Here is a 21,075-nt window from a genome sequence, read left to right on the forward strand (position 1 = left end):
ATATGCCTGGCTCACCTGAGTTTAAGCTGGCTGCAGACCATGCTCTTGTTCTCTCTTCTCTTCCACATTTGGTATATATGGTCATTTTTGTGTGAGTTTCCCCTTTTGTTACAAAACAGAGCTATCTTGTTTCACCTCCTTAAAGGATTCCCTGTTGTCAAATTGGCCGCAGCACGGAAGGTTGCTATTAGCAGTTGTTTTAGCAACAAGTTTTGCCAGCTTTTCATCAGGAAACTGTATATCACTGAGGGTTCAGGCAGTCCAGACAGTGGGCATTGGAGGTAAAGCGAGTAAAAAATTGTATCCATAAAATATGATCCAGTTTCACCCAAATCAGTGAACAATGGTATCCTTTTTTGATGTGTTTCACATGCAATCCCATGGGTTTCACGTGTCCACGTATGTTTACATTTCTTGTTCAGTGGCAATCTCTATTAGCCATGGTATTTATTACAGCAGCAAAATAGGAAATCAAGTGAAGTAGTATAAAGAGCAACTATGTCCACATAGGCAGGGTGGACTTACTTTCAAAAGCATTGCTACTTAACGCTTGTTGTCAGGTGGTGACCTCTAGCAGTAATTATTATAGCTTAGTAGTAGTAAAAGAGTGAAAAGTCCATAGGAAGGAGTACGGACGCTGGCAGGGATTTTGGGCCCCATGAAAAAATATCACATTGGGCCCCATCACCACAGGCCATGCGAACCTGCACAACTGTTGTAACCACATCTCCAGGACCTAATCGACGCATTCAAAGCTTTACATAACTCTACCTTTGCAACCGTCTACAGTATGATGTTTACTTCCAGTTAGCTGTGCAAATATAACATTGTGCAGACACACACAACAGTCTGCATACAGTGGAATTCACTATTTGATGCAAGCCTAATATGCTCTATAAGAAATGTGCTGAAGGCCATTTTTTACAGTCTAAATGGTAGGTTTTAGGGTTAAATAAATAAATGAATAAACAGCACTGCAGAATATTGATCCGAACTACCTGCAGTTCTGTATCACCACCACGAGATTTTATATTTTATTGTGTTAATCAAGTTTGTTTATTTATTAAGATTATTTATAGATTTGGATTCATTTTGACCTCCCTGGTGTATTTGTTTGCACAACACTGTTTTTGTTTTGTGTTCAACAACCTACTCAAACAAATTGCCCCTCGTGGGATTAATAAAGTCTATATCTGTAGATGTCATTAAACGGCCATAATTCAGTCTGCATCAAAGCATCTGACTTGAAGGTATTGGCTGTTACTTTAAAACAGACTGAGTCACTCAATTCTTCAAACTCTGCAGCATCCAATACAGACTATAGGCTGTTTTTGTTTCATATGATTATCATTATGTGGGAATATAGTTAGTGTTTGCTTGAAAAAGATTTAGTTTTCGTAATACTAAAGTGGGCTCCATTGGGAAAGAGGTCCGGGAAAGTACTGCACAATATTTCTACGCTCAGCGATTGACACAGTCTCACACAATGCATTTGCAAAATACCATTTAACATGCAACCAGAGCTGGGGATCCAACCACAGATTGGTGGCCGACCCACAGCCGTGACACACACACAGTCGTAAGTGCGATGCGAATAACATGGAGTACTCTTTTCAGGGCAGGTGTGGCTCAGTCTACCAACATCAGTTAATGTAACTAGGACTTAAGTTGCACCTTTGTCTAACCACACTATCACTACAATTGTAGCCTGCCTGCTGAATATTCAAGTCTGACTTTGACTGCCTTTTTTTCTAACAAGATAAAGTCCAAGAATTTGGAGGTCATTGTTTCGCACAGAGAGGAAATGGAGGAGCGATGAGATCAAGCTGCAAGAAGGAGAGGGATACAGTTACTTTATATCCATATGTAGGGAACAGGTGTCTGTGTGTGTCTATTATACATGCCACAAATCACATATCTTCTCATTTGCTCATGAAACTTAAGGAAACAGAAGAGAGGGATCATTCTGAGAAGAAGTTTTAGTTATGGTAACTGCCATTTGCAATAAGACTTTTGTGTTTGTCCAACATGCACTCATGCATATCAAATTTTCACAACACAAATACACCTCTGTATCTGCCGCTCTCAGATTAATCTTTGGCTACCTTCTTGTTCAGTCTCTGTTGAACACATCTCTGACTATACTGCTGCTTCAGGAATGTATAATGAGGAAAACCGATGCTGCTTCTCAGAAACAAAGTGTTCCCTGTGTAACTGCTGTGTCCTTTATCCCGACCAATCAGGCTGCATGAAAAGATTAATCATACCTCTGCCGGTTCTGAAAACTAATCAAATGCTTGGATGAGTAATTATGAATTTTTTTTAGAGCAACTAAGCGAGAAATAGTGCAGAGAACAATTACGTAGACAAAATTGCAATCTTTTTGTCCCCCACCAGTCTTCGATTAAATCGTTTGAGTCATTTCTTCCTCTCAATAGCTTTTTTAGATTTTTGATGGACTCCCTTCTGCCTCCACATGACAGTGGTCAATTCCATAATTTGTCATTTAAATTAAAAAAAGTCAGTGTGTTTGGAGTGTCAGTGTACAGTGAATGCTGTACTAAAATGTGACATTAACAGACTATTCTTTGTTCTCTCATTCAAAAAGAAGTAGGTCTTTTATGGATTCTTTTTTGGAAATTCTAGCATCATTGGTCAAAAAACTAGCTAGCTAACCAGCTCCTGAACTCAGATATTCACTCAACTCAAGTACTCATCTCTGGGTGTCAATTGGCTAGTGGCCAACACATTCTCAATCCCAACTGGTGAAATACAGTAGCCATAGACTTTAAACTATGACAGTCTACCTACCCCTCTAGCCTGACATTTTGCTTTGCCATGAAGGAGTCAAGTAGCAAACAGTTGGGGTTTAGTTAGTTAGGTTTAGGCACAAAAACTTGGGTAGTTTTAGGAAAAGATCATACATAACTACGTTCAGTCACATAACCTACATAACATAAAGGTTAGAGTTAGGATGAGGGTTACATTACTGTACATAATGTAAACGTTAGGGTTAGGGTTAGACTTAAACTATGTCATTGACATACATTAACTTAATTATGTAACATAACTTAAAAAAAACACATCAATCTTTACTCTTGGTCACACTCTGGACACAAACCCCCTTCCTTCAGGGAGAAAGTGTTGTGTGTGACCCATCCACCCACCCTGACCCCCAACAGTGACTTTTCTTTCTTCTCTTTTTACTACTGGATCAGCGGACAGCTGCAATAAGTGACGCTAGGAGGGGTCAAATTTAGAAGCTTGGGACTTTTGGAATGACAACAGGCTGGGCCTGAGGGTCATTTTCACAGGTTTTACAAAAGACAACCACAGAATCACTTGATGTGCCAAGATTGCACTAAATAAGAGAAGTGACAAATATTAAGTAACTGCAAGTGCACACACACACACACGCACATGGACACATTTAAATTCAACTACAAAGTTAATGTGACTGTAGGGTAAGTTAAAATAGCATATTAAAGACTCTGACTCTTTTTTTTGCCTGATTAGACCTCCTCTCAGGACAGTCTGGGTGTGTTTTAAGCACAAGTGAGAAACATGTAACATGTCCCTGATTCCATTTACATTTAGTCACTTCATGCATTTTGGGCAGATCAGATATCTGATCTTGAAAAATTGTAAATGCATCCAAGACAGATCAAAATCAGATTGTTCCAGCCACCTCCAGAGGATGTGTGAGATGCATTCAAGCCAGATGTTGAAAAGATGTAAATACATCTGTCTCTCCATGACGCATACGCAATTTTTACTGCTCCCACACTGTATCACATCAGGTAAATAGTGTGTGGAAGTATTCACTCAATCATGATCAAACAATAGTGAACAAGAACAACAAGAACAAGAAATAGTGTAAATACCCAGTAAGTATTTTATTGATAGCACTTAAACTCAATAGAAACACTGTCATTTGTGGACTCTAATGTAGAGTGAAGGACATCCACATTTTGAGGGGCAGCGTCTCAAGCTAAAAGAGGCACTCGTGCCTCTCTCTATTACAACACTGCCATTCTTTGAGACCTACTAATACTATGGTGCTGTGCTCAAACACTCAATTCTTTGAAGAAACCACAAATTTGACATGTTGTAATGAAATTCAATCATCTGTCAGTTAAGACCAGTTCAGTCACATAAGATCCATGGTTTCTTCCGGAAGGAAATTAAACTATTTGAGATCTAGAGGTAGATCACAGAGGTGGTCACACTCCCCTACAAAATTTGATGTCGCCCCGACATCATAACCTTTATGAACCAAGGGCCCTCTTTTGGATATGTTCTAGTTGTCTTAACTGTATAGCCATGTAGTGACTGTTCTTGGCAATACTGCCCATGCATATCTCTCTTAAGTTAAGCAGTTTCTGTCTGTACTAACAGTCCAAATGTGATTCACACCTAGTATTCCTACATGAGTATGGGTTGGTAAACTTATATTAATGGAAAAATAACAATGTAGCCTAATATAATTAACACCCGACAAGAGGGCACTTGTCAGGAAAAAGGCAGGGGCTCAAGCCTTTTGTTTAAATCTCCATGGTAAGTTCTGCTTCCATGAAACAGAGTCACAGCTAAATTCAACCAGGATAATCCGCTTTCTAGGTTTGTGTAATAGCCCGCAGGTCGCTAACAGTATGAATGTAAATAAGCAAGCAGCTGTAACCTTTACTTTTGCAGGGATTATGCCATTTTAATTTGCCTTGGCAAATATATTTCATAACAATATTCAGTAATGAAATTCAAAATGTTTTTCAGCAGTGGCATATTTGCAGCGAAAAAGTTCTCAAACCTACTGTTAACTACATGCTTATCACCAGACAGCAGACGAAATCATCTGAACTATCTGGTGAACATATTGGTGGAAGCAGGTACAGATTTGTTTTGCCTTTAATCCATGAGAATGAGTCAATGATCGGCAGTCAGAGGAAGCTGCAGCCCAAAGAGCAAACACATGGAGGGTCAACATAAGGGTTCATTTTCAATTATCAGACCTTCCTTCAGCTGAAGACTTGTCTCCCGTTTTGTTTAGTACCAAGATAAAGATCAGGTTGAGCCGAGGATATTAAACCACAGGGTGGATATTGTATTCCTCCTGCTGGCGTCCACCTCCTGGACACAACCAATGCTCATCCAAATGATGTTGAATGATGAATATCAATGTCGTCTTAGGGCGTTTTCACACCTGCCTTGTTTAGTTCGGTTGAATCGAACCCTGGAGCGTTTACCCCCTTGGTGCAGTTTGTTTGGGAAGGTTTGAACACATCAATCGCACTCGGGTGAGGACCAAGACAACTGGACCGAGGCCTTGTTGAAGAGGTGGTCTCAGTCCAGTTCCAAACAAACTCTGGTACAATTCGTTTGTGGTGAGAACATGATCCAACCTCGATCCAACCCAACTGCAGGAAGCATTGAGCCTGTTTTGGACTAAACCACCTCCCGTAGCCAGCTGCGCTGTGCATTATGGGTAGAATAGCCTCTACAACATGCAGCATGATCAACATGAATCCGAGTAATCGTGGACAGACGTGGACTCGTGAGGAGGTGCAGTGCCTCATAGAGATTTGGTCGGATGACTATATAAACTCACAACTTTCGACAACACACAAAAACACCGAAATCTACTCACTCTTTAGCAAACGGCTCGGGGAAAGGGGGTTTCGGAGGTCTACTGCACAGTGCCGCATCAAAGCAAAAAAACTTTGTCAGGAGTACATTAAAGTGCGCGATGCACTAAAAATTTCAATTTTACCTTAATGTTGGCATTAGGACATTACATCACACACACACACACACACACACTGTATTGTGTACACGGCATTATGCATTATTTATTTTTTTCTGCAGTATTATGACATGAGTGACAGAGAAATTGTTTCTTTCAATAAACAGGGGGAGATTCAAGCAATGTATCCTGTGATACTGATACTGCCATAAACACCCCTGCTGATGCAGACGTGTCTGATGCTTAGAACACAGAGAGCAGGGACAGTGAAGAGTGCACCAGAGGAGGGAGACTGGCCATTCCCGGAGCTCAGGCTTGAAAAAGAAAGGCTAAATTGTGCCGATCTGACGATGATTTTCATACACACATGGCTGACAGTAGAAGGATGCTGGAGGATATACACGGAGCTGAACAGAGCCAGTTGGCTCAAGAGGCTGCTGCTTTTGAGAAGATACTTCAGGCACAACAGGAGGCTGAGGAGAGAAGATTCCGGTCTATGCAGGCACGGCAACAGGTCGCCAACCAGATGTTTCTGCAAATAATGGACACTTTTGCAAGTGTTTTGCATCCCGGTCAACCTCATTCCTCAACAATACCACCCTGGACCATAACACCCCCACCAACATCAATACCAACACCTAGTGCCTGGTCCATGCCACAGCTGTATCAGCCAACACAGCCTACTGTCCTGCCACCTATGATCCCTCCACATCAGCACCAGACACAATCTCCATCCTCCCAATCTCCATCCTTTTGGTTTAATAATAATAATAATAATAATTATAATACATTTTATTTGTACAGCGCTTTTAAAAACTCTCAAAGACACTTTACAAGAATAGAAATACATACAAGAATACATCAAATCAAGTGCATGGTGCATAAAATCAAGTGCATGGTGCGATAAAGGAGAAATATGTAGTAAAAAGAACAGTGTATGAGGATATGGATCTGTGTAGGTTTTTAGGGAGAACAGGTTGAGGACAGCAGACAGCTACAGGTGCAGATGAAAAGCGATTTTGAAGAGGTGGGTTTTGAGTAATGTCTTGAAGGTGGATGAGTCTGGGCAGTCACGGATGTGTTTGGGGAGGGAATTCCAGAGGGAGGGGGCAGCAATGGAGAAGGCTCTATCCCCCCAGGTACGGTGCTTGGTCCTGAGGGGGGGTGAGAGAAGGTTAGCGTCTGAGGATCTGAGGTTTCGAGAAGGAGTGTGGTGGTGGAGCATGTCCGTGAGGTAGGGAGGGGCCTGGTTGTGGAGGGCTTTATGGGTGAGTAGGAGGAGCTTGAAGTTGATTCGGTGTGGGACAGGGAGCCAGTGAAGGTTTTGGAGTACGGGGGTGATATGTTCACGGGAGCGGGTGTGGGTGAGGAGACGGGCAGCAGAGTTTTGGATGTATTGAAGTTTATTGAGGACTTTGGAAGATGAGCCATAGAGGATGCTGTTGCAGTAGTCCAGTCTTGAAGTGATAAATGCGTGGATGAGAGTCTCAGCTGCAGAGAAGGAGAGTAGTGGGCGGAGGCGGGCAATGTTTTTTAGATGGAAGAAAGCAGTTTGGGTGAGGCGGCTGATGTGCTGTTCGAATGAAAGAGTACTGTCCATGATGATGCCAAGGTTACGGATGGAGGGAGAGGGAGACAGGGGTTTAGTGTTATAAAGAATATTATAGACAGATTTTTTATGAAGAACTATGGCTTCTTTGTGTGTGTTTAGATTTCCAAGCAATATGCTACCTCATTTTCAAGGTTTTGTTCTTTTCAAGCTTTTGGGCTACACATGAGGTGAATATCCTATAAAGAGAAGCACTCTGAGTATTTGTGATTGAAGTAAAAAGAGGTTTAAGTTTGTATTTGCACAACAGACATTCTAATTTACTAATTTTCATTTTTGATTGTTATACTACTTAAAGCTTTATTTTTTTATTGTCATTTCAAGCTTAAAGCTTAATTTTGTTATTGTAATTTCAAGCAATCTACCAAAAAAATACTGTTGAAAACATGACAGTTTATTTTCTAAATGGAGACAAAGCATTTTTTGTACTGATGTGGCAACGTTACATTTGTCACAAGTTAAACAGGCAATAAACAGTATGAATCAACAGTTGAATCACACAAAACAGGTTCACAGCCTTCAGAATATGGTAGCACTTACAGTAGCACACACGAATGAGTAAAAATGAATTCATCAAGGGAGATAACAGCTCATAACTCCAATAACATCCTATAACTACTTTTTTTTAACATTCTAAAGAATACTGAACTCAAATTATTTACAGACTTTGGTCCACCATTTGGGAAGCTCACACTGGCCTGTATTGCTTGTGAGGTTTTAACATTCACATTGTAGAAAAGGAGCTACACAGTGCATTTCTGATGTAATTGTGTTGCTGTTGCGCATACCACTGCTCATGATGTCCCACACCCTCACCCTCTTCCTCCTCTGTAACTCTTCCGTAATCTCTCTCAAGATAGTCCTCATTATGTACCTCACAGTAATTATGCAGCACACAACAAGCAGACACTATGCGGCTTACAAAAGTTATGTGGGCATCACATTCTTTTATGAGGCAACGCCAGCGTCCTTTGAGGCACCCAAAGGCACGCTCAACTGTCATACTGGCTTGACTTAATCTGTGGTTGAAGTTGAGCTGCTGTGGTGTTACTCCTCCTCCCTCTGGGTAAGCTTTCATGAGCCAAGTTAGCAGAGGGTAGGCCGAATCACCCAACAGGCAAAGAGGCACATCGACACCCTCAAATGTTTCAGTCCAATTTGGTAAAAGAGTGCCCGCACTGCCAAGTTCATACAGTGACGAGAGGGAGAACACATGTATCTTGCCTGGTCGCCCAACATTAATGTCCCAAAACCTCATCCTATGGTCCACCACACCCTGCAAAATAATTGAATAGTCTCCCTTTCGATTGTAGTAACAAGATGAGTTGTCAGGTGGAGGTCTGATCTTAATATGGGTTCCATCTATTGCTCCTGCCACTTGAGGGAATCTCCATCTGTCTCGAAAACCTTGTACTATCAGCCTGAACTCTGCTGCAGTGGGACGCTTAATGTACTGAGGCTTCATTACAACATTTATAGCAGTCACAACCTCTTGGGTGATAGAGCAACATGTTGATATCCCCACACCAAACAGGTGTGAGATAGACCTGTGTCTAGGTTCGTGGCTAACCTCCAAATACAAATTGCCACACGAACATCTACAGGCACTAAATACAGGCACTGCCTGCCTGTATTTAGTGTTTTGGCAGTGTGTTTAGGAGAGTGTCGCACAGTAGATTGATCTTCGCAATCTGAATTTTTTCAGCCATTCCTGGTCCGTCCAGGTATTGTTGATGCAGGGCCACCAACTATCGCTACGTGGTTATGTCCATATGCTCCTGTGTAACAGAAAGATATATTTGGTAAAATATAGATTATTATCATAGGTAAACTGCAATTATTAATATTGTTGAATGAATTAGGCCAATGTCATTTTTGCTGTTTTTGAGAATCTGCATTTTTAATAAGGTTTGTCGCTTTGGATAAAAGTACTAAATACCCTAATATAAACATAAATGTAATTTGGACAGATATAAAACAGCATAGGTCTCTCCTTTTCTTGCTACCCACAAAAAGAGATTCATAGCTAACAATTAATTGCCTTTTTGTAATTTTACAAATTTGTAATTTCATGCTAATGTGTTGGGGAAACTCAGCCCAGCCCCAAGCTGGAGTGTGTAAGTTATTTTAGGCGTCATTTGGTCAAAAATCAATAATAACCTTTCAGCATATTCTAATTCATAGTGTTATGACAGAACACTGGACTTCTGTGTCTCCTCTTGGCTCTGTATTCAGGCTTTAAAAAATCAATGCGGTGACGGCAGAGTTCAGCCAATCACAGTTCATTTTACAGAGCAAGCTGTTTAGGGCGTTCTTATTGGTTGCTCAACTGAAGTCGATGTGCGTTCACCTTCCATCGGTGGTGAAGGTGCAACGGCGGTCGTCCCGGCAGGAAAAGTCGCTATCCCAGCATTACCAACAAAAGCGTACACGGCTAAACAAGCCAAAAAAAGGAAGACCGATGTAGAGAAACAAGAGTCTAAAAGGGAGAGTGACAATAGACGGAATAAATCACGTGTAAACATTGGACAAGCATATCCGAGGTGGAGAGAGCTTCGCGATAGCATCGGGCTAAAGTTGGATTCTGAGCTTGCTGTTCCTCTCCTGGACAGGTGAGCCTCCAATTTAAGTTTTACATAGCTGATAATCTAAATGTGTGGTAGTAATTGGCTGTGTAGTTGAAATGACCGTGAATCTAATAAAGCAGGCGGTTTGTGGTCACAATTGACGAGTAATGTTGTGAGTTGATTAGCTTTATGCTAACCGTAGCCAAAGGCTCACGACAGCTACAAGCAAGTCAAAGTCAACATCAAATTTTATTGTCAATACCGTTATATATACACGACATACAGAGGACGTGTGCCGTGTAAATATGGATGTGACAGTTATTATTTATTATCAGGTTACGGTGAAAAGAAAAAAGTGTCCGAATAAAGTGGTTGTCTCCGATAGTCCGTGTATGTGGGTAATTGTTTGTAATGTAAATGTAATTGTTAGTGTAATTGTTTACTTTAGCGTTATAAGTTGTTTTATTATTCTTAGCATTCACACCTCTTTCCCGTGATATATAAGTGTTGCTCTTGTCATTAGATTATGCTGTATAAGTATCATGTCAGTATGACAAATATCGTGGCTTTATTAGTGCCAGACATTCAGGCTATGTCATGCTGAGACGTTAGCAAGAAATAATTGTTGTCGGTCTCTATCACGAGAGAAAGGTAAACTACTTTCTTACCTGTAATTCGGCCATGGCAAGTGTATGACAGAAACGTTCCGACATGAATATTTCAAGTGCCACAGTCGTGGGCTTCCACGAGAATTCAGGCAAAAGACGGGTTGGAGATACGGAGTCAAAACAGGGAGGGGAGGGGGGAGCGCAGTTGTTTCCACCCCAGTCTCATGCGTTTTTCACATATTCTACAAACTCCAGCTTTAAAAGCAGACTCAACCCCAAAATTTCACCAGACAACATTAATTCAAAAGAGCACACGCTTGCTGTCTCTTTTCACATCGGTGCTTAAGAGGTGCAGGCTGTGTTGAAGACCATGGGCGTACCTGATGGATCTTCGGAAATATTTTCAGCTGATGAGCATGTCACAGTTCAGGAGGATTAATGGGCGCCTCCACCTGAACTGTCTTGATCTGCGTCGTCGGCGACTCCAGTGCATCATGACATTATTTTCCAGCCTCAGCCTTGCCTCATTTTCAAACTGTACCGTTTGTCTACAGTGATAAGTGCAAAATATGTAATACACAATGACCAGGGCCAAGAGCAACCTGCGTAGTTGTCCCTCCATTGTAAAATTGAAAAGTGGCGCTCTGGAGTCTGCTCTTCTTTGTTTACTTCCGGGAGTTTTCCTGCTAGGAAATTCGGACCAATTAGAGAGCGTCACACATTTTAGTCCACTTGTAAATGCTGCCGTGTGAACACAAACCAAACTTGAGACAATATGCAACATTGTAACAAGTTGGTAGTGTTGTTTTTGGCGGCCTGTTTTAATTTTAGTTTTAGTCTAGTCTTTGTGTCAAATTGTCATTTTAGTTTTTATTGGTTTTAGTCACGTTTATACTCTTTTTAGTCTAGTCAAGTTTCAGTCGACTGAAAATCTGAGCATTTTAGTCTTATTTTAGTCAGAATTATCCATGACTATTTTCGTCTAGTTTTAATCGACGAAAACTGATGACATTTTAGTCTAGTTTTAGTCAATGAAAATTGTACTTTAGTCTCTTTTTAGTAATGCAATTATAACCCAGTTAATATAGTACAAGTACCTAGTATAGAATAGACAAAACCAACATTTTCTTTAAGTCACCCATTTCACAAGTCAAACAAGGTTATCTTATTATTATATTATTGTTACCTTATAGACTCAAGAATACATTCAATTCCAGACACGGAAGATGCTCTGATTTAAATTTACAACATATTTATTTTACCAAGGCTACCAAACATGTAAGAAGTACACACACATAAATTTAAATAAAATAAATGAATAAAATAGCTTCAAATGACAATGCCAGAAAAAATTGACATTACAATCAACTTTAACTTAAAGAGAAACAAGGTGCTTGAATGCTCGAGCTACAATAACATAATAAAAAAGTGCAAATAAAATGTGTGTGTCTGTGACTTGTATTGCTTGTAAACTGAAGTCAGATTTTGCATCATAAAAACTATTACAAGATATAACACTACAAATGGTTTGGACCTTAGGGAGATATAATGAGATGGGAATTCGTTGACAGAAAAGAACAAATAACAGATAGAAGGCTACTGAATTCTTTGTGTCAGACTTAACTTGGTGTCTTGAGTTGTCGTTAACGTTAACCCACCCAGCTGCATTGTCTAAATAATGCCGCGCGAGTAGGGATTGAGGAAGCGACGTCGCCTGCTTCTGCGCAGTGCTACCTGATGCAGCCCCTGAATTGAGACTCAGGAAACAGAAATATTGCAAAATAATAATAATAATAGCGAGACGAAATAACGTTATAACATTTTGTCTCGTCTCGTTTTGGTCAACGAAAATGAAGAGATATTTTAGCAGAGTTTTTATGTTAAAAAAAAACGTTGAAAATGTTATTAACATGTTCAAACAATAAGCATTGGGTAGTCTTTTGGACTTACTGTTAAAACATTACCAGCCATGGCAGTGTCAGTAGTAGAAAAAAGGCCATTGGCAACCCACTTTATGCCCCTGGCCTACATGTTATTCTGGGTTGCAGATCACTGTAACCCAGTTCCAATCATTCTCATCCTCTCTGGTGCAGCTGGTATTGCCTGTCTATCTTTCTGCAGTATGTGGCTGTGTCTCAATTCAGGGGCTGCATCCTTCGAAGGGCGCATTTGAAGGCCAATTACGTCACAACGCTGCGCGAAGGCTGTCCCAATTCAAAGGCTCCTTCAAATGCACCCCACAAATGCGGCCTTCTTTTCCCTCTTTTTGGAGGACGCATCGCTACTATCCTTCGCGGCCTCCCATATCCCAAGATCCTTTGCGCGCCCGAAACAGAAGAAAGAAAGAAGGAAAATGGCGACATCAAGTGGTGTAGATCATCACTTTCGTGGGACTGGGCGGCAGAAATCGTGATGTAAGGGTAAGGGGTGGTAACATCTGGTGACGCAACCAGGAAATGCTCCGAAGGCTAGACCATCCCATTTAACAACGGTGGACGCTGCTTTCAAAGGTACCTCCGAAGGACTCGCCTTCGGAGGCCGCAAAGGCCACATCCTTCGAAGGATGCAGCCCCTGAATTGAGACACAGCCTGTGTCTGTGGACAGATTTTGTCACTGGGATGGTGTGTCAACAGTGCATGGTGCAGTTACAAAATTTCACAGGTGTGTAGGATCAAAATGAGGACAGAGTTCGAAGATGGACATGGTCTGAGCATGGTGGCCAGAGGCAGGGGCTTGCCCACTGGCCCTCACTTTATGCCCCTGGCCCAAATTCATGGTCCTGGACACACCTATGTGGTGGGAACTACCACAGAACTGGTTTTGCATATTTTTCAAGGTGTTTATGTGTCTGTCTGCCTGTGGACATCACAACTGTAAGATGCTGTCTTGAAACTTTGCAGGTGTGTAGTTGACATAAAAATAAGGGCAGAGTAAGATCACAAGATGGTCCTTAATTTTATTTATTTTTCATCTAATTGACTCATGTATCTCCCGCCTAAATACAAACAAATTAAAATATAATAAGTTAAAGAAACCACCACCATCTTCGGGTTTTTATCTGCTTTGATCATAATGAATGTGCTATCACATTGAAGGATTCTGGTTTATAATAACTAGGGACTTCTTGAAATAGCTATCATTTCTTTTGGTTTCGATAACAATGGAATTACAAGTGTTTGCAGAGATCTGGGAATAGTGACTTAACTGCAACAGTGTGAGATGGGTCAAGACACATGAAATGTCAATTGAACAGGTTGGAAACAAGCCAGCAGTTTATCCAATTAGTTTATCGAAACCACTTTATTTGGAGGTAAAAACTACATCTGAAGTACACCTAAAATGTTATAAATACTTCTGCATTGTACAGAAAAATTGTGTTTGCCACTTTATTTCAAGGTCATACCGAATATGTCAGTAATGATCCCTCATTGCCTGGGCTGGATCAAGCCTTTAGATAGCCATATCATTTCAGTTTGTTGTTCCAGTGAACCTGGAAGCTTGGCTCCCCTGCATCCTCAGACCTTAAGTTTGCAGCTTTTTCTATACTACGAAAAGTAGAGAGGGTCAAAGTTAAAGCAAGAAGTGGTTTTGTAAACTCAGGATTTGTGACCTGTCTGACCTGCTTGTGGTTCTTGCCTTATCTGGCTTCTTTTTACTGATTTTTCCAGATCTTAGCAAATAATTCGGTAAGTACAATGATATTATCATTGATATGAATATTGGGGAAAAAACAGCAAAACCTGACCCAATACATAATGAATTGGAGTAATAATAAAACCGTGTAGGGGCATGTTTGCGTAGCCGGACTGACATCATTATTTTTTTAGAAACTGTTTCAATGAGGGACACTGGCACTTTATAAAAGCCATTATTAATAAATGCTGTACTTATAGCTAATCAATCTTTACTTAAGTTATTTTGCTGTTTACAAACAATGAAATGTTTTATAAGCCATATATTAAGCAACTGTATATTATAAAGTTGTAACTAATATTCATAATAATTTATAAAGGCCACCCAAATAATGTTTACAGGGTTACTAAACAGTATTTATTAACCTTTTATAAAATGACAACTGATATTTTTAAACATTTACAATTGCCTAATTAATTGTCTATTAAATAACCAACCAACAAGTGTTACCTAGCAAAGATAGACACACAGCTCAGTTCACTGGTGATTAGATTGTGTCTGTATACAGAGAGCTGTAAAAGGGATGACAAGGTTGAAAAAAGGTCAGAGGGGGTGGAGAGACAGAGAGAGAGAGACAGAGAGAAAGAGGCAGACAGAGAGAGAGAGAGAGAGAGACAGAGAGAGACAGAGAGAGAGACCCACTCTGAGAGCCACTTGCAGAGCCAAAACCTGGTCTTGATCAGTACATTCCATTAGTCAATACAATCACAATGCTTTCTTACTGCCAGCAGGGACTGGGCTCAAGTATCCTGTTGTATTTTCTATAAAAAAGACTTTCTACAAACAGAGAGCCCTTGGGGGATCATTGTCTTTTTTTTATATTACAGTATCCTTGTTGTCACACACCCAACCCTCCTTCACCCACATTCATTCCCCCATTTCACTGAGGAGTTGACTCCAACTACCTTATGGCTTTTACAATCACTGCTGAGTCTCTAAAAAAATGATTGCAAAAAATGTAACTTTGCTTTAATGCCGTTGCTTTAAAGTTCAGAGTGGTGATGTCATCCATAAACATCATGTTGGATCAAAAAAATGACTCAAGGGCCACTTATCAGCTTTGTCTGGAGCTTTTCACCCATTCCATGTTCTCACTTAGCAGATGGTAGTTCCCTATTTAGGTCACTTAAGACTGTAAGCTGCCATTAAAAGTTACAATAAAGCTGGTAGGTGAACCACAAGTTAAGAAATTGCTTTGTCAAACTGCTGTTTCAGAGGTCAATGATAAACTTTCACACTTAACCCTTGTCATACTTTTTAATTCACATTTTTTAAAAACATGTAACAGAAGAAATGGCACCAGATATTTCTTATATTTCACAGTCTTTCAATTAAAATAAGGCATATTTTAGGTGTAATTTCGTACTGGCACTTTCTTTCCGCAGCTATTGAATTAAGGTTGTTTTAACTTTTAAGTGCTTCACAATTTGTATTTGTTTATTTCTTTGGTCTATGAAATTCATACATCCTCATGTTCAATGAGCACTTCTCCACTTCGTCCCCTGTGTTATTTTCTATTTTGGATTCTAGGATCTAAGATCTTTGGGATATGATTGACTCCCATGAATTGTTAAATATATGACATTATACCAGCAACTGGAAGGTGTCCCAGTAATCGCAGTCTTACACAGCTGGACATGATCCAGTATATTTGAGCTGTACTAAGACAAAACCCTCTGGAGTGTGCTAAAGAATTAGGGGTTCCAAGGCTGACTGATGGCCATTTCATGAACAAGGTCAAGGCTAATGTCAACCATCAGCCTCTACCAACATTCCCTGTGCCAGGGGAACATCTGTACTTTAACCTCTTTTCAAAAAACGTCAAGTAAAGGAGAAGTGCTCTTAAACTGAGGAGGGGGGAGGGGTACTCCCAGGTGCTAACAGAGATTCCTCTGCATAACAACAGGTTCATGGGGTCAACGAAAAAGGTATGTCTTTAAACATTTTTAAATGGCTAAAACAGAAACAAACATAAATACAAAAGAACCTCTATATACAAAAACAGTTTTGGTCTCTTATCAACCATTCAACTCCAACACAGTGAATTTTAAATGATTGCTTTCCCAGCATTATCATGTGGCTACAGAACGTCATTTCTCTTGAAGGGATATCTGCTTACAGTCCACTTTCACCCACTGCTGATGTGAGCTAACAATGCATCTAAATTCCTTTGACAAGATGACAGTATGAGTTATCTACAGTGATATGCTATTGAAATTAACTAAGCCTGAGGATTTTGCTTGTAAGAAATCTCATAGTTAATTTTTGCTGCATCATGAAGGCAGAATGCTTTTGCCATCAGTATATTGATTCCATGGCTCTTTGCAAGATTTGGCTTCAGCTGTGAAATGTGGAAATGAATAAATGACTACACACATTATTCTCAGATATTAGCAGATTTTTTTTTACATTACTAATTAAAATGGTAATATTTTACAATAATGTAGCCTAGTGCAACAATGAAGCAATCAGATCTTGTGCTGTGTGGTCAGTGTATGAAACATCAAAGCAGTTAAAACAGTTTGTATGACATAGCAAACCCATCCCTTAAAAGGTCAGTGGTTTTCAGTGTCCCATCCCGCTCATCTATCAACTAATGTTTAACAGTAATATCCAACTGGTTTAAAAAGTGGGATGTCAGAGAGGGTACAACATTTAGCTTGTCCCTTATCATGTCCATTACTCACTCCTGCTTACCTCTGTAGCAGAGTCTGTTTATTTTATTGTCAGTTTCTCTCCTCTCTGCTTACACATGGGTCTTGACCCCTGCTGAGGGGTTAGGAGCTCCCTGTTTATCATGAGCCCCAGAGATCCAGTGGTAGCAGTCAGTGGCATTCTTGTTGCGTGGCTGAACAGCACAGCGGGTGCAGTACACTATGCCCAGTGCCACCATCACCACAATGAAGATGCAGATGGGAACTATAAGGCCTACCAGGAGCCAGGTGCTGCTCTGCTTCTGCCCCCTATCTTCTGAGACAGAATCCAGACTGTCACCACTCTCTCCACCCTCACTTGGGGGTGGCTGGGATGGAATATGCTGGGTGGGAACAGCTGAGTTTTGGGAATGTGTGATCTCCACATAGTCCTTTTCCTCCTCCCCCAACTCCCCCCCTGGGAACTTTGAGTTTTCGTTAAGGGGATACTGTTCTTCCTCATCCTTGCTGTGGTAAATGGAATCCGTAGGCATATTGTAGTCAATGACCAAATCCTCTGGATTTCCTGGTTTCTGACTGGAAGTAGAGAGCCCCTTCCACCAATTCCAAGCTCCCTCAGAGATTGTAGAAGTGGAAAGGAGTGGGAGAGCTGTGGTGGTCTCCTCGTCATCTTCGTACCAGTTTGAGGTTGTGCTGGTTTTTGTGGAGGGTGGAGGTGTGGTGTAGATGGTCGTGGAAAGAACCTCCAGCTCAGACTGAGATTTCTGCCACCACTCCAACGAGTCAGTTGATTGATCATCTAATTTTTCATCTACTTGTGCCTCCTGTGTCGGAGAGTCCGGTGTTAAATCAAAGGGCATTTCACTCTGAGGGGCACTGGTGACCCAAATTATATCAGAATCCAAGACTCTGGGTGGGTCAGTCAGCCAGTCCAGAGATTGCTCCTCCTCTGGAGGCCAGTCAGTGTGGCTGTGCTGCGGGTTCCAGTCATAGTCCACTGGTTCCCATACAGGTCCAGGTCGGTGGGTGACCCAAGGAAAGGAGGGGGTGACAGCAGATTGGTCAACTCCTTCCCCTCTCTTGTGACACGAGTAGTGATCAGACATGAGTTCATACCCTTCTTCACAGTAACAGTCAAATCCACCCTCATAATTCACACACATTTGTGCACAGGTCCCAGCGATCTGGCATTCGTCAGTGTCTTGGCATTGGCTGGGGTCTTCAGGCACTGGGGAAAAACCAAAATGGCAGTGGCAGATATGAGAGCCTGGAGTGTTTTCACAGGCGTGTTCACATGGGTCATTTATACACTCATCTACATCCTCACACCCAGCAGAATCATCTGGATGGTAACCCTCCCGACATCTACATTCGAATGTCCCTGGAGCATTCACACAAAGCTGCTCACAAGGACTCTGGAGGCACTCATCTACATCCAGACAGCCACGTTCATCTGGTGCAAGCATGTATCCTTCAGGGCAGGCACAACGGTACCCATCTGAAAGGGGCAGACACTCAAACCCGCAGGGGGCCCCTTGACATACATCAGAGAGCTCGCAGTTCTTCCCATTTACTCCTAGTTGATATCCATCAACACACTCACAGTAGAAGTGAACACCGGCCGGCCTGCAGAAATGCTCACACCCGCCATTATCTTGGTTACACCAGTTATGTGACACAGGAGAATCAGAGCAGAGGGGAGAATCTCTTGACCACCCAACTGAGCCATCTTCCTTAAGCATACACAAAGCAGACTGTTCCTCCTTGGTGTCTGCGGGGCAGGGCACAGTAGCGACAGATCCGAAGGGGACATGAGTTAGTAGTGTGCTAAGAAGGTTAAATGGTGTGGTGTAGAGGGCATTGCCTGCTCCTTCACTCAACAAGGCAGCACACATTCCTTTGTAGGCATAATGACAAAGATACCCATCTACAGGGATTGAGCAGGCACCATCCACCCATTTAAAATTGTCATTCTGCTCTTGAGTGCTGTAGCCCATAACCACACAACGTGGCACGGGGCAAATTCTAGGTGAGTCCTCTTTTTGCCAGTTTGTATACTCTGTGTCCTGGTCACCAGTAGTCCAAAAGAAACCCCGCAATGGGTGTGTGCTGGAACACTGGCGAGGCTGGCGCTGCAGACCAATCCATACCCGGACCTTCGTACGTGACTGGCGCAAGTCGAGAGTGGAAAAAAGACTGGCAATAATGGTGGCATCGTCCTTGCGTTTGATGGTAGCGAGGTTACCACCTTTCTCTTTACAGGCCCTCCATGATTCTAAGAAAGTCTTGCGTTGGAAGTAGACCACAAAGCAGCCATCTGCAGTGCATAGTGCGTCCCCCTCTCTCAGGTCCTGTCCGAGGACTGAGAAAATTCCAAAGAGCAAAGCCAACAGGAAGATAAAGAGAAGAGCAGCAGCACTGCTCATCAGGGAGGCCATCCTTTCTTAGAAGTGAATATATTGCACTACTCTCACCCTGGCTTTCTCCACACTTTTATCTCCCTGCCTTTTAAAGTTTCTGTCAGCTGTGGCTTTCTTACTTGAACGCTTTTGATGTCTATCTGAATTTTTCTCCCTTCATTTGAGCCTTAATTTTCTTCTGTCTGTCTGAGCTCTTTACTCTACCGTGCTGAAACAGATCTGTGCTGAAGTTGAGTGCATACAGATTGTCCCAAGTTTCAGAGAACAGGGAGGGAGGGGAAAAAGGGACGGGGGTATAGAGGGAGGGAGATAAAGCAATAAGGAGGGTGGGCAGAAGGAGAGAGAGAGAGCTGAGGAAAAGAAATGTATGTTTTTGGAATGGGGCTATGTGGATGTGTGTCTTAGAAAGGGGGAGGTGCAGTAAACTGTGCATTTCTTTCTTTTTCAGAGCATGTCATATGGTTTTCATAAGCCCCGTTCATGGACATAGTTTGGTACTCTGCCATTTAACCCCCCCCCCCCCCCCCCCCCCCCACACACACACACACACACACACACACACACACACACACACACACACACACACACACACACATTCATATGCCTCAAATTGTGGCATCAAACTATCTCATCCATAATAACTTAAATGAGACTGAGTAATCACATAGATGCTTTTTTCCAGCAATCTTCTATTTTGTCTTCTCTAGCCTTGAACTCCTTCATCTCCCTTAATGAGGGAAATCTCTCATCTTTTTATTCAATATGAATTAGACCAGCATGTTCTTAGCATGTATACCTTCTATTAAGTTCAAAACTCCTGACAATATGCGTTTTGTCTGATTTATTTCATTCTATACAGGAAGATAGGAGACTCCACAGGCATTTTCAAGTTCACTCAGTTTCTTTAATGATGTTTTATGTATGTATTTCAGTGTGCACGTGTCTGATGAGTTTGTTGACAACAAAAAAGCTGTTCTCCAGGGTAATATGAAAAGGAACAAAGTTTGGACTTTACACAACTGGTATCCTACACTTACAATGCAACCTTAGGCCAGAGAGAGGATGCCAGTTCTTGCACAAAATTCTGCAGCTACATTAAAAACAACAATGCTCTTCTCCATTCTAATAACAATCAGATTGGGATGGGGAAGTAGGGAAAGTAGTTGAGGTTGCCGATGTGGAAGAAGAGGGCCTCTGGGTTTACTATGAAAACAAAGCCAGCCGGTGAATTGAAGACTTATGTTTCTTACGCAGGGATGCTGGAAGGAGGAGGAGGGTATGTATGTGTGTGTCTGAGAGAGGAGGTTGGATGGGGGATGTGGGGTAAGAGGGCAGTAGCAGGAGTCATGTGAGTCTGTAATAAATCCAGCTGACTGTTGTTTGAGAGCCTATACTGTATAGTATGCACCTCACTGTTAGAGTGGGGTAAAATAGTTAGGGTTGCCTATGCAAAGCTTAAGTAAATTCCTGTGGGTAGACAGGAAAATCTAGAAGTACTTGAAACTTTTAAGTAGTTTTTCACAGTTTCCTGCTTTTACACTCTTGTCTAAACTGTGCCCATGAAGAGTAAGAAAAAGAAGCTACTGGACACTGCCACTGACTTTTCCACCACTTTCTGGTGTGACGGATTGAATTTTGGGTTGAATCAGCGTTTAAATGGTTACGGTTATCACAACAGAGGACAAAGATGAGTAGTCAAATGGGAAAATAAAGCAGACATACTTCAAGAAAACAGATGGAAAATTGTGAATTTACAAAACGTTCACACTCCGAACTTGTAAAA

General features: G+C 41.5%; 1 protein-coding gene across 1 annotated transcript; it reads right to left on the minus strand.

The window, feature by feature from the left end:
* Window positions 1–14,678: 14,678 nt before the first annotated feature.
* On the minus strand, window positions 14,679–19,461 carry cd248a (CD248 molecule, endosialin a). The gene has a single exon (XM_073474431.1). The coding sequence runs from the start codon at window positions 19,308–19,310 to the stop codon at window positions 16,965–16,967; it is 2,346 nt and encodes a 781-aa protein (XP_073330532.1). The 5' UTR covers window positions 19,311–19,461; the 3' UTR covers window positions 14,679–16,964.
* Between the last annotated feature and the right edge of the window lie 1,614 nt (window positions 19,462–21,075).

This window comes from Pagrus major, chromosome 10, assembly GCF_040436345.1.
Source record: "Pagrus major chromosome 10, Pma_NU_1.0".
NCBI lineage: Eukaryota > Metazoa > Chordata > Actinopteri > Spariformes > Sparidae > Pagrus > Pagrus major.